This window comes from Nannospalax galili, unplaced genomic scaffold (genome assembly GCF_000622305.1).
Source record: "Nannospalax galili isolate Female #2095 unplaced genomic scaffold, S.galili_v1.0 scaffold737, whole genome shotgun sequence".
Lineage (NCBI taxonomy): Eukaryota > Metazoa > Chordata > Mammalia > Rodentia > Spalacidae > Nannospalax > Nannospalax galili.
In genome coordinates this window covers 2,599,237-2,613,449 of record NW_008341172.1, presented here as the reverse complement: position 1 = coordinate 2,613,449, position 14,213 = coordinate 2,599,237, and the positions used below count along the sequence as shown (strand labels likewise).

The window sequence follows — 14,213 nt, the reverse complement described above, 5'->3', positions numbered from 1 at the left end:
TTTGTCAACAGCCCTGAAGACTGAACATCCTAGAGAGTGACAGGAGTCTCCCATTTCACATGTCAGATGGGTCAAAGCGTCTTAGAGACAAACATTGAAAGTACAAGGCCTTCAAAGAGATTCCAACCTAGTCTGCAACAAATATTTATGGTACGTTTTAAATCCCTACTTTTGTAAATACAGACTGAATGTCACACCTCATAAACTCGTGGGAGAAGCATCGGGTTTCCCTGGTGGAACCCCCAGCAGATGGCTCTGAGAACTGCCTTACCTGAGAGGGCATCTTGTGCTTCAAAGAAGGTACTGAGGCCGCCCTTCACATAGGCCAGACTGCCCTCACTCTTCTTGTTGGCCTGCCTTCTGAGGTTGGTCACCGCCATTCTGAGCTGTTCAAAACTGAAATGAGTTGGAAGAAATCAAATGTTTGAGATTCTTAACAAGATCATTAAGTATAAAATACTAGGAATACTGAAATTTATGTGAAGATGCTTATGCATTAATATAAAAGACCATAAAAAACACAGGCTTCCAAATTCTTATCTAGATCTAAACTTAGAAGCCTAAATTACAAACAGCTATAGTTTTAAAATGCTCAAGTGGTAATTTCAAATGTGTCACATCCCTAATACATATAAAAATGGATGCTTAAATAACCTACATACATGATTTGACTGATAGAGGGTTCAGAATATCTTCTGATAGAAAGACCCAGTTGGCCAGTTAAGGGGCAGTATTTCAAGACAGGCCTCTTTCACTCACTCATTTCTGTGCTTTAGAACACTGGGCATAATGCTAATCTTACCACACCGATACACATTCCTCTGTTCTTAATAAAGTTACACAAAACCTATGGGTCAACTAAAAAGTCAAATAACAAAAAAGAAGAAAATCATACAATACACATGTGTGGACATACCATAATGAAACACACTATTCTGCATGCTAGTTTAAAAACTTGTAATAAAGCAATAAATAAATAAAATTATATTTTATCTCTATCAAAAGTTGAGAGGAAGCAAAGGTAGGTCTCTATATTTCAGAACTTTTATTTCCATTTGAGCTGTGACAATATGGCTAGAAAACTTACAAGAGAGCCTTAAGTACTAAGATAGCTCCATACATAAAACAGGTAAATTCTGAGTTACATCAGGAAAAAACATGAACATAATGAAGAGTTAAAGCCATCTTCCATACAATTTTAGACTAAATTCTAAGTATTTGCTTTAAAAACATTATAAGATCAAATTTCTTTAGGTATTAAAATACCAACTTTTCCTCATGTTTTCTAATAATGGTTTTCATCTCAATAAGTAAAAAAAAAGAATGTGCTGGATAGCTTTAGTGTCAACTTGACACACCTGGGTTGAGGAAGCCTCAATTGGGGAATTGCCTCTATTGGACTGGCCTGTGGCCATGTCTGAGGGGCATCTTCTTGATGAGTGATGTGGGAGGGCCCAGCCCACTGTGGGTGGTGCCACCCCTGGGCAGGTGGGCCTGTGTTACATTAGAAAGCAGGTCGAGCAGGGTTCAAGGGAGCAAGCCAGTAAGCAGTATTCCTCCATGGCCTGTGCTCTAGCTCCTATCTCCAGGCTCCTACCCTGAGTTCCTACCTTGGGGTCCTGGTTGAACTGTGACCTGGGATATGTAAGCTAAATAAACCCTTTCTTCCCCAAGTTGGTAGTGGTCAGAGTATTTTGTCACAGCAATGAAGAACAAACTAGGACAAAAAATTATATTAATATATGCTTTAACTAGCTGACTGATGAAGAATATAAATCTTAAGTATAAGTGATTCATTTATTTAAATGCTTTTACTAAATATTACTGTTTTAAATCAATCTGGCAAAAAAGTTACAAATCTGCTCTCAAACAGCATAGGCAAAATGTTAAAAAGGAACACAAACTTGGAAATACAACTGTGTCTTTCTGGGCTAATTTTAAACCTCATCTTAAAATAAAGGTAAGCTACCTCACCTCTCTTTGCTCTATGGTCAGAGTAGTGTATTCCGAATTTTACACAGAACTGATTATTTTTGTGTGACTAACAGAGGAACACGTCTCATTTATACATATAAGTTTAGGTCCCCAAGACTACAAAATTTCAATGAGTTGCAGAAATAATGAAGCATATGGAAGCTATAAGAGGCGGAAGGGAACAAAGTCTTCTAAGAATCTCGTTTTACAGATGAAGAAACAGGCACCTTAAGACAGTTAGGTACTTACCAGGTCAAAGAATTCATAAACCTAGAACTGTTATCATATGTAGGCCCAGACCTAACTCAGTTACTGTACAATCCCTCTGTTTGAAGCCCTCCATAGTTCATAGTTTGAAGTCTACTCACCTGGTGGTGGAGTGATTTTCTATGAGATACCAGGCAGCTGAAAAATTTTCACTTGTAAAATCAGCACTCATGCCATGAAACAACATTTCTAAGTCCTTCTGAGGAAATTTACTTCTAAAGAGAAAAAAGAGTCAAAATACATTAGTACTACTAGGGATACAAAAATGTTACCAACATCACCCGACACTACCAAAATAAGTATGTGTATGAATCATTTTAATTATATAGGATAGGCATCAAGAACGTATTTGAATGTACTATGAAGTACACTTTCTACATTGTGGCTAATTACCTTTCATGTAAATGTTGCTGTGGTGGGTAAAACTAAGCAGCACAAGTGGAATCATTTCTTTTGCCTGTCACTGTCCTATGTGGAGTGAACAGATATTTGCTCCCCAGGAAAACTTCATACTATACTACCATGGGCAGACTCTGCCCCCAGGCACACAATCTTGTAGACCTTATTTGCTGGCCCTTCACCCTGCCTGCAGGATGAAATCTAAGCTCCATATTCCAGACTTTCACTCTATTGAACCTATTCATCTCTCAGGATTCATTTCTGCTACTCTAATCCTCAAACCAGAAAATTCAGCACCTGAGGTTATACTCTCTGCCTATGCCACGTTTGTGATCATAGACTGAGCAAGCCAAATCATATGGTATGAACAGGACATCACTTTAGAGACCAGTATCTTTACATTTGATTCAGTGGGGTAAGCAGTCCTATGCTAAGATGAAATATAAAAAGTTCTAGTATTTCTACTTGTTTGTGTCTGGAGTCTTGGTAAGTCTTTTTTTTTTCTTTTTCTTTTTTTTTTTTTTTTTTTTGAGACAGGGTCTCTCTGTAGCCCCAGCTGGCCTGGAACTCACTACGTAGACCAGGCTGGCCTTGGACTCACAGAGATCTGCCTGCCTCTACTTCCTGAGTGTTGGGATTAAAGGCGTGCACCAAAGTCAAACACAGCTCCCATCCACATTCTAAGAAGCCTCACCCATAACCAATACTCCCTCTTCACCCAAAGACAATAATTTTCCTTGCTTTTCACCAACATCATCAACAGTTAATGGGTTGGTTGTTTGGGGGAGGGGGGCTGGCTTTGTATCTTTCCTGTTAGCCACAGTCTCACACTGTAACAGGCACTTAGAAACTGGTTTTGCTAGGTACAAAGCACTGAATCCTCACTTGGGCCCACAAGATAACTGAAGGCACAAAGAATTATTTTCCTAAACCTGTAGTCGCCTTGGCTAGACCCAGATGAATACACCTATCTATGATGGCAAGGCTGCACACTGTAGCAAAAGTAACCATACTGTAGGAATCATAATGATCCTCACAGCAAAATGTTGTAACATAACAGAATCAGGACATGCCCAGCCCCAGCTAAGTCAACGGAACCCTCCTTATGAAAGGCCATGGGCTTTACTCGTCCATTTAACTTAACTAGGGAGTGTCTTCTAATGTGCTGTGTGAAGGATCATGTGGCTTTGTCTATACACAGTTGGCTAATGGTGTTAGGAAGAAGTCTATGGTGGCATAAAGCCCTTGTTTTTGTCACAGGCATTCTATATAATGTCTTGATACTTCACTGATTAAGAAAGTTAAGTAGGGGCTGGAGAGATGGCGCAGCAGTTAAGAATACTAGGTGCTCTTGCAGGGGACCCAGGTTTGATTCCCAGCACCCACATGGCAGCTAATGAAAGTCTGTAACTCCAATTTCAGGGGATCTGACACCCTCTTCTGACTTCTGCAGGCACTGTATGACATGGTTGCACTTATATACATGTAGGCATTACAGATAAAATAAAAATAAAGGCTTTTTTTTATAAAAAGTAAAAGAAAGTTAAGTAATCGTAACATACAAAATTGTCAGGTATGAACTGACAAGCGTCATCCTAGAAGCCATCAGTTCCAAACACACATACTGACTAAGGACACAACTGTGGAGAAAGAGCACAGTGGGAGAGCACAGTTGAACATCCGTATCCCCAGGGAGGAGGAACTGCACTAAGAAGACATTCCAAAGGATGAGGCAGGAGGATTGCTTTAAGTTAGAGGCCAGCATGGGTCTCATAATGAATTCCAGGCCAGCCTTGACTATAGTGTTTCAAAACAAAAAACAAAAAAGAATGAGACCAAGAAAGGTCATATGACATAGTACTCAAGTAAAGCAAAAGGAACTCAAATACAGTAGTTGGGCTAGGCATGGTGGCATACATCTGTAATCCCAACACCTGGGGTCAAGGCAGGAAGATTGTGAGTTTGAAGCCAATCTTGTCTACACAGCTGGTTCTAGGCCAGCAAAACCCTGTCTCATAAACCAACCAAATCACCAAAGCAAAAACTAAGACACCGGCTGGAGAGATGGCTCAGTGGTGAAGAGTACTGGCTACTCTACTGGAGGATCTGGGTTCAGTTCCCAGAACCCACATGGCAGCTAATAGCATTTGTAACTCCAGTTCCAGGGGACCCATACCCTCTTCCAGCGTCTGTGGGCATTGCACACACATGATGCATTTACATACATACTGACAAAACACTTCTCCACATAAAATAAAAATAATAAAAATACATATTTTTTAAATCAAGGCACAAAAAACAGCAGCTGTAAGTCATAGCAAAATGGCCTAAACTCCATTAAGACCCCATAGCCTGGCAGTCAAACCCCACTTAACACAGCAGTTTAAAAAAATTAATGGACATACATGACACATTTTAAAAAAGTTATATCCTAAACAGTAAACAAAAGGTTTCAATTGATGTACTGAAAGATGTAGCTCTCCACAACTTCCAATTCTGTGGTTGGCATTTAAAACTCACCATTACACTTTCCTAACACCATCTCAATTATATCAAAAGATAACTTCTAATAAGCAATTCCTAATGTTTAGATAACTTCTCTAGTGAAGACTATAGGAAGAGAACTGCTAAGAAATTCTCCTGTCCCAGAAATGCCTCAGCACCTCCCTGGCTCTCCAAGAGCCCGGATGGAACAAGCCACAGTGTTGGTGGTGGAAACCCCAGGGAGGCCCCAGGCAGGACAGGGTTCCCACAGACTCCAGAGGCAAGCCCTTCTCTTCAGTCAGGATCATACCAGGCCACTAACAGGGCAAGGTGGGAGGAAGGATCCTGGCAGATCCTCAAAATGAACTCTGCTGAAGGAGAGGAGGTCACAGCTCCCACCAGAGAGCTTCACATTGAGACGAAAGCACAGGCACACATGCGGCCTCTCCCACTCCCAAGTGGGTCAGGCAGAACTTGAAGAACACCAGATCTTGGTCCAAATACTCAAATTATCGTAACCACCCCAGCCAAGCCAGCTAAAGATGAAATTTAGTTTTCAGTGATTTCCTACAAAAAGCATTACAACTCTTTCACCAATCTGAACTACTTAAAATGGGAGAAAGCTGAGCTATAAAGCAGGAATCACACAAAAATAAGAGAGATTTTGTCAGGATGATAAAATTCTAACAGAGAGATCATGTCTTCTTGTCCCAATCACTCAACCAAACCCAAGCCTACCTTAGACAGAGGCACAAGCTACTGTTAGCAGACACTGAGGACCAGTGGTAGATGATCACTCATAGGGTACTTTCCACAAAGCCCACACTAAAACACCTGTACTGGGAATACCAAGCATGTGTTGCTGTCCTCTTACCCTTTACCTGGTGACCTTGTTCTCACCGGTGATGTCTAAGAAAAGATCCCCTTCTAGGGAAGGTCATCACTTTTTTTTGTTTTGTTTTGTTTTTGTCTTTTTGAGACAGGGTCTCCCTGTAGCCCCAGCTGACCTGGAACTCACTATGTAGACCAGGCTGGCTTTGAACTCACAGAGATCTACCTGCTTCTGCCTCCCAAGTGCTGAGATTAAAGAGTACACCACCACAGCTGGCTGGTCACCACATTTTAAGGAGAATCCAGAAAAAACAGCCATCCTCTGAATATCATTATACCAAGTTTCAACATTAGGAATTGTGAAAAACATTTTGCAGTTATAAAGGAAATTATTTTTACAAGAAGGTCATCAGAAGAGCAAACCTGAGCTCCTCAAACCTCAATGACATGACTAAAACACTAGAATGCATCACCTTTAACTTTGCAGATGAGAAAAGAAATGCCCTTTTTGTTCAAAACAAAGGAAGTTATATTTTCTGTTACCTACAGCTGAAGGCATCTTGACTTAATATTCTAGCATTAAAATAAGCTAAAATATACTGAGTGTTTACATTTATACCTGAAAAATGGAAACAGATGAACAGGAAGAGGGAAGGCTAAGTGCAGCTGGCTCACTCCAGGACTCACAAGGAAGAGATGGGTGAGGAGCAAGTAGGAACAAAGCCCCAGGTTGGATCCACCTGTGGTACAGCCTGGGCCGGCAGCTCATGTCACCATGCTTCCGTTTACTCCTGAGGATAGCAACAGCTCACTTGTGGCAATGATTTGAGGATTAAAGTACACAGTAATTCTGGAAAGCTGCTCAAAAAATATTACTAGCTATTGCTTTTTTCTACTTTATATTCCTTCTTTTTATATTTGAAAGACTATTTTCTTAAGCATCATTGTATGTTATCCCCATCATAGCAAGCAAATTTAATGTGTCCTCATTTTACAAATGAATAGGAATGAACATACTTAAGAGAGGTTATGTCATCAGTCATGGTTTAGCCTAGCACTTCTATCAAATATAGAACCAGTATTAGATATGAAATAAAACCACAGTTTCAAATCTATGATGATGAAATGCCCATGGTATCTTCACAGCATCAGGAAGGAAGGAGCACTATGTCACCCTTGCAGTGAGGCAGGACAGTTAACAATGCTTGTTCAGAGTAATGGTTGGAAAAACTCCAGCCTTCCAACTGTAGAGGACAGCTCAACAAGTCTATGAGAGCAAGCTCCAAACAGAGTACTCAGGCTCCATCTGTACCTTCACCCTACTAGCTGGAAACAGAGACTGGGAGCCACACTTGCTGCCATGAAACCTCACAAAATATTTTCATCAAAGAATCAGAACACAGTTTCAGTTACTGACTGTCCTGCTGCTGCTAAAAAAGTTTTCCATTAGATGGCAGTGTTAACTCAGACTTGAACCTTCCAAAACCGGGTCAGTCTCAGGCATCTGACCAAGTAGATAAGACATAAAACCAACAGGAAGGTTTTAAAAATCCATACTGGAAAACACACTATGTGTACAACACACTTCACTGCAGAGCACTGGTTATCCCCCAGGCATCAGGGCCTGGTTACAGTGTCTGCCTGAGGAGGACACTTCCTTCATGCAGCAGTGGAGGTCAGGGGAGGGCCCTAACAGCAAATGGACCTATCAGCTCTTCGAGTGTGTCCCCTATACTCATTTCTTTCATCTTTAAATGTCAACAACACAGTTTAAAATGTCACATTCAACACTAATGGGAAAGTTTTTGGTTTTAAATCTGGCAATTTCTGGACTTGGCCACTAAATAGCCCACAAATCGACTTTTACAAAAGTCTAAAGGGTGAATTTGGGGCTCTTCCCCATTCTTCCCAAGACTGGCTCTGCTGCCACCTTGTCTTCCTTAAAAGCAGCTTTCTGGGAAAATGGTCAGTTTCTTTTGGAAACACTAAGAAGAAAGTCAGATGTGTGTTGCTAAGAAAAACCACATAGAAATAAAACAGATAATAGTGATGCACAATTAAGTACTCTAGACATGCATTCCCCAGTAACAACTCACCCAAAAAGTGGGAGGCACCTAAAACAGGAGCACTCACCTCATTCAAGCTCCAGTGCCAGGGCACTGCTCATAAGCCTTCTCTTTAGCAAGTGACTTTCAAGAAACAAAACTTTAGGAAGGCTTTCACTTAACATGAGCCTATTTTTACCTTCTTTTATGGCTTAAATAGTTTGTATCCATTACAATTGGAACTATGTAAGAACATGTTATTTGTGACAATCAGCACAGTAAATCAGAAATATAGACCTTTTACAAGCAAATCCTAGTCTCAATTCAAAGTGAAGTTACTTTTTCAGAGCAATTAGTAACATTTTTATAAGTATCATGGTACCACGTGTGCAAAAACATCAGTGAAAAATTTAGGGACATGAAGGACTTTAATAGCCAAAGTTGCCAATAAATGCCAGTTGTTAAATCTTGTGGGCTGAAAGTTGACGGCGTGCATGCTGGGTCTACCAATAAAATTTATTAAAACCTGGCTCACACCAAAAAGCAACAAGGAACCTATATTGTGTTATTCTCACTTGCTTTTTCAGATTCAAAGAAACTGGCCACACCGCCATAGGCCCTTCTCACTGTTCCACTGTACACAGCTGGTCAGCTGTAGAGAATTTCCAACTTAAACAAGGCAATTACCAAGTGCTGATTCATCTTCCAAAGTCCACCTCCCCACTTTAGTCTGACAAGTCACCAGGATCACAGTTCACTATTTTATAATAAGCATTTCCAATTCTTCAAACCTTCTTAATTACTACTTTTCAACTAGCAAATAATATTAAGATCCCTGTGTTCCTTTAATTCAATAATTTAAAAAAAATAAGGTTTTCCAGCCATTAATTATAAAAAGAAACCCCCAAATGACATTAGTAAAAACTAAAGACAGTAAGGATTCTAACCTGAAACCAACATCATTCCTACAGAGACAAAAGCCTTTTTCTAAAAACTATTAAGTGGGTCAGGAAAATAAGCCCCACACTAGTGTACTGCACTTCAAGCCTTTCCTTTCCTTCTCTCTTTTTCTCCCTGGACCAGGGAATAACTCGATATACAGTCATGTAACAAGGCCATGGTTCCACCTCCAGCACCACCAAAAAGAAAATAAAAGTCTCTAAGGTAAAAAAATTCAATCCAATACATGTAGCTTTCTTGGGAGGAGGAAAAAGGGGGGAAAGAAAGAAGCCATTTGAATAAACAATGCCTGTTTAAATTTTGATATAATTTATTATTGTATAAACTTACTGTGCTGGCTAATTTTAAATGTTAACTTGCCACAAACTAAAATCACCCGAAAGAGAACCTGAATGAGAAATTATCTAGATCAGGTTGGCTTGTGAGCATGTCTACGGGGTATTGTCTTGACTGTTAAATGAGACAAAAAGAGTCACCCTAAATGTAGTGGCTGGCCCTGGACTGTATAAAAGATGGGAAAACAAGCTGAACACTAAGCAGAAAGCAAGGATCTGTCTCTCTGTCTCTTTCTGTGTGTGTGTGTGTGTGTGTGCGCGCATGTGCGCACATGCACGTGCATGTGTGTGTGTGTGTGTGCATATTCTCAGACTGTGGTGTTATACTTTTAAGTTCCTGCCTTGGTATCCCTGCCCTAATGGATTGTAATCCCTAGAACTATAAGTCAAATAAACTTTTTCTCCTCTAAGTTGCTTTTAGCTGGAGTGTTTGATCCACACAATAGAAATGAAACTAGAACACTTACTACAAAAGAGATTCTTTTCCTGAGTGGCTATGTTGGGGAAGGGCAAAGCATCATCGAGACAAGGACCAGGCCCCACTAAGGCTGTGGCACTCACCTGCCCTCATGGAGGGTCCTCACAATAGCCCTAGGAAAGGTCTGAAGAACCCAGGCCCGAACATAAGTGACCACTAGTAAGCCTTAGATCCCCGATTCAAAGTCAGAAGGTCTGGTTCCAGGCCACACTACGTTACCTCTTGAGAAGAAAGGAAAGAAATTTTAAAGCAAGCTGAACCCTTGTGTATTGCCATTTTTTGCTGCCTGTCCTTCCTGACCTTACAAGTGCCACCAGAGATGGGTCAGAGCAAACTGTTCTAAGAATAGCAGCAATAATGAGAATAACAGACAACCAAATAGTGAGAGGAGCTGGGACAAAAGAACTGCGGGAGCACAGTTTGCCAAAATGAGTGAGGACAGCGGCTCGCACAGCTGTTCTACAGCAAGCATCGAACAAGTCCTAATGGCTGGTCGGACTCCCCTATAGGACTTAAGCACCCCTTGGTCTCCCTCAGGCCCTCTGCAAAGCTGCCTCTAGGTTACGGGGGTGCAGTCAGAAGGATCTCTCCTGCCCACACTTCTCAGCGGCCTTGGGAAGAAGCTGCACCCTCTGTCAGCTGCAAAGCCTACCCATGCCTGGCACTGCTCAAACACCTGGCCATTACCATTCTGTACTGGACTGTCTCAATCTTAATTTAAAAGACATCAAAATCTTCAAAGAGCTCTAGAATGACCCATGCTTCAAGGGTGCTAACCAGACATCCAGGCTCACTAGAAACTGCATTCTCCAGAGCTTTTCAACATCCAATTCCTGTCTAAGATGTATCCCTGGATCCCCTTAATAGGGGCCTGACAGTAGTGAAAGGCAGCTAATTGTTTCAAGTGTAAACAATAGTCAAGTATAGACATGAAAGTTACATATTTAAAGATCAGCGAAATGTTCTCGTTCTTAGAAAACTTAAAACACAGCCATAATAACAGCACTAAAAAAATGAATGTCATCTTCCATGAATGTTTGTGAGGCAACACACAAGTAACTCTGTAATTAGAATCACTAAAGCCAGAAAATATGTAGTCAAAATTAACAGATAAATTGTTTAAGATAACTGGATAAAGATTCTCTATGTAGTTTGGTCATAAGTGGCCAAACTAGGGATTATGAAGAAAAAAAAAGAAAGAAAAAAAAATTCAGCTACAAAAGAAGCTGTCACCTACCTGGCATAATTCTGATGAACAAAGTTAAATAAGTCCGGATTAAGTAAGAATTTCCACAGGGCTTATAAACAAAATGGAAGACTCCCCCCCCACCCGGCCCCCCTTTAGGTCAAATTATTCTAAGTTAATTCTAGGAAACACACAAATGAACATATTACAAATTCTACTCTGATTTCAAATACTATCTAAACGTATTTCAATGTACTAATGCTATATCATTAAAAGTATGTTGTGGGCTGGGGTGCCACTCCATGGTAGAATGCTTACCTAGCATTGTGAGGGCCCCAAGATCCCACAGCCAAGCACCAGAGCCAAAGTGGTAGTTATGAAAATTTCAAAACATTGTTAATCATAAAATGCAAATTCAAAAGCTAATGAAATAAGTAGTTTTGACAAAGATTTTAACTAACAGCAATACTGACTGTAGCAAAGCTGACCAAGCTTCATAAATGATATAAACCAAATTATTAATCATAAGTAATGGTAAATAATCCAAGTGACCGAGCAGCCTTCACTTGTGCTTTCCAGGATATTCCCGAGTCTGACTCCCTGAACTACAAGAATACAAAACCCCTAGAAACTGAGAAATAAAGACTCCTAAAGGCAAGATGGTACTCACTTTTCAATTTCAATGCCAAGTGGATTCGCAGGACGGAGGGACAAGGGTGGCATTCCTTTATTCCTGTCAGTTCGCATGTCATAATAATTCATTTCATCAACCCACACAGCAGACTGATCCAAAATGCCTATGAAAATGAAAAACATACCCTCAGTAAGACAAAGTCTCTCCCACGTTCCTTTCCACCCTACTATATTGCTTTATTTTTTTAAACTTAATACAAAATGCCCAATGGATATTTTTAAAAGATTTGAGGGCATTACAGCTCAAATTCTTTTAATGTCTAGTGGTGGCTTAAAAAATATTAAGGCTCTCTAAAGTGACAAAAGTAGCCCCTCTCTGGTTTCTGGTTTCATTGTACATTATTCACTAGAGATGGAATATTAAGCCAGTGAGATAAATGTTCTGAAAAAAACCACCAAATATTTTCCAAATAACATATACTACAATTATTTATACATTGTTAAAAAATACTGATTAAATTGATTAAAAAATTACCAAGTTAAAATAATAAGCTACAATGATATGACCTGAAATATCTGTTTATTCAATACAATATTCTAAATTCATTTCCAACTTTTGGAAAAATGGCTGGAAAATGTCAAGACACAACATGCAAGTTAAGCATTAATTCAATAAAACATCTCTTGAATGTGACCGCCATAAAACCATCACACATATATGATATTGTACTTAACATCTTGAGTTTCTTTTCCTGAGTTCAATAATCTATAAAGTCATTTCACTGGAAATGCCTTTTATTTTCTCTATGCACACTAACATGTTTTCATGAATAATGATGCAGAAACAGCACACTTCTTGCTGTTTCTTATTCTCTTCACTATCATGGATGCTGCAAATGTCCTAGATGGTATTTAGAAAAAAAAAAAAAAAGCAATGTTTTTTTCTGTCTTAGGCTTATATCAATTTGGTAAATTCAACAAAATAGCCAACATTTAAACCGATCAAACACCTCCAAGCAATGCATGGCTCATGCAATGGAAATGGCTAGATTATTCAGGGAAAGCTGACCAGGTGTGAAACCTGTAAAAGAGACACAAGCTCTGAAGACAGAACAGTCCTTCACATGACCAAGCTCTTGCTACGCTAGTCAGTACCAGACATACCCACTATCAAGGGACTCTGGGCTGCCACACAGTATGAATGGAGAGCCAATCGGCTCAGAGCTGAGCCCTCTTGGGCAGGCAGAGGGCAGTGGACGCTGAGAAGGCTTCTTGGCTAGGTTGTTTGAACAGTAGCAGCTACATGACAGTGTGTGAACGACTAATTCAGCCACCATGGTTCTGCCAGGACATAACCAGGGCTCTGTATAAGCTGATGTTCAAGTCAACACTCTGGGGTTCAGTTAAATTTGCACTGCATCTACTACGAGTCAGGTCCTGGGATGAATGCTTAAAATAAAATTACTTTCACTTAAGTTTTCTTTGTCTGCTAAATAAACATATTACAAAATGAAGGATTAACTAACAAGTTGCACTCTGTCTTGAAAATCGTAAAATAGGTTCATGCTTTGATTTCAGAGTTCAATTTTTGAAGATGTTTTAAAAATGGGACTATATTTATAGGCATATATATATACATATATATCTATACACATACTAATTCAATTTCTAGTTTTCCTTTATATTCCTTACATTTTTATTTCTAAAATGTAGATAGGGTTCTGAGAGACAATGCTGAAGAGACTGCTTTGAGACAGATAACAAAAACTGCTTACATTTCTCTAAAAAAGAACTACTGCCTGAGTTTAATAAAGACCAATACGGCACATTACACAAATATTTTACATTTGTATATTTATTCAAGATATTAGAGGAGCACAATGAGGGACTTAATATTGTATTAGGGAAGAGAGTGTCCACAGACGTAACCATGGAATAATTAAAAATTATTAATTTTTTCTATAAAAATATGCTACATACTTTACATTTATTTAAGTCTTACATTCACATTATGTAAGTTTAACTTATCCAATCCTATAAGGTAGGTTACATTATCATCCTATTTTTATTCCCAGATAGTAAGCATTGGAACATTACAGCTATTGGTAGTCTATGTTCATAAATCAGAATCTGGCTCCTCAGACCAGATTCTTAACCACTGCATGGTAGCAAAAGCTAAGTTTATAAGAAAAGAGTAAGTACAGAGTCAAGGGAGACAGAGAAGAGTCTGGAAGGCTAGAAGCAGATCCAAGACAGGTTGCATTTCATCTGGCCCTGAAAGGCTAAAAAAAAAAAAAAGAAAGGGAATGGAATATTATTTAGACAATATTACTGCTAATTTGGCCAAAGCAGATGGCTATTGCGCTTTGAATCTTAACCATATAACAATTAAGCAATGTCATATATTCAGGACTGATAAACCACAATGTCAAATGAATAGGCTTTATTAGTAACTTAAGATAGTTCTGTACAATCATCATCTTTACATCTTATTGACTACCAGCTTAGTAAATTGCCTTGTCGAAAGTAATGTTACATAGTGAGTTCAAACCCAGCCTGCAAAGCCCTATCTCAAAAACAAAATGACAACAGTCATGAGCAAAAAAATAACCTGCAATGCA

At 39.4% G+C, this 14,213-nt stretch overlaps 1 protein-coding gene across 2 annotated transcripts in view; it reads right to left on the bottom strand.

The window, feature by feature from the left end:
• Positions 1-14,213, bottom strand: part of Exoc2 (exocyst complex component 2) — a 190,617-nt gene that overhangs the window by 132,769 nt on the left and 43,635 nt on the right. For both annotated transcript variants that reach the window (XM_017799040.2, XM_008836674.3), the window contains exons 4-6: positions 11,630-11,756; positions 2,343-2,456; positions 272-396 (exon numbers count right to left, since the gene is read on the bottom strand). In XM_017799040.2, the coding sequence (XP_017654529.1) occupies positions 272-396; positions 2,343-2,456; positions 11,630-11,756 (366 nt within the window). The remainder of the gene's footprint in view (positions 1-271; positions 397-2,342; positions 2,457-11,629; positions 11,757-14,213) is intronic.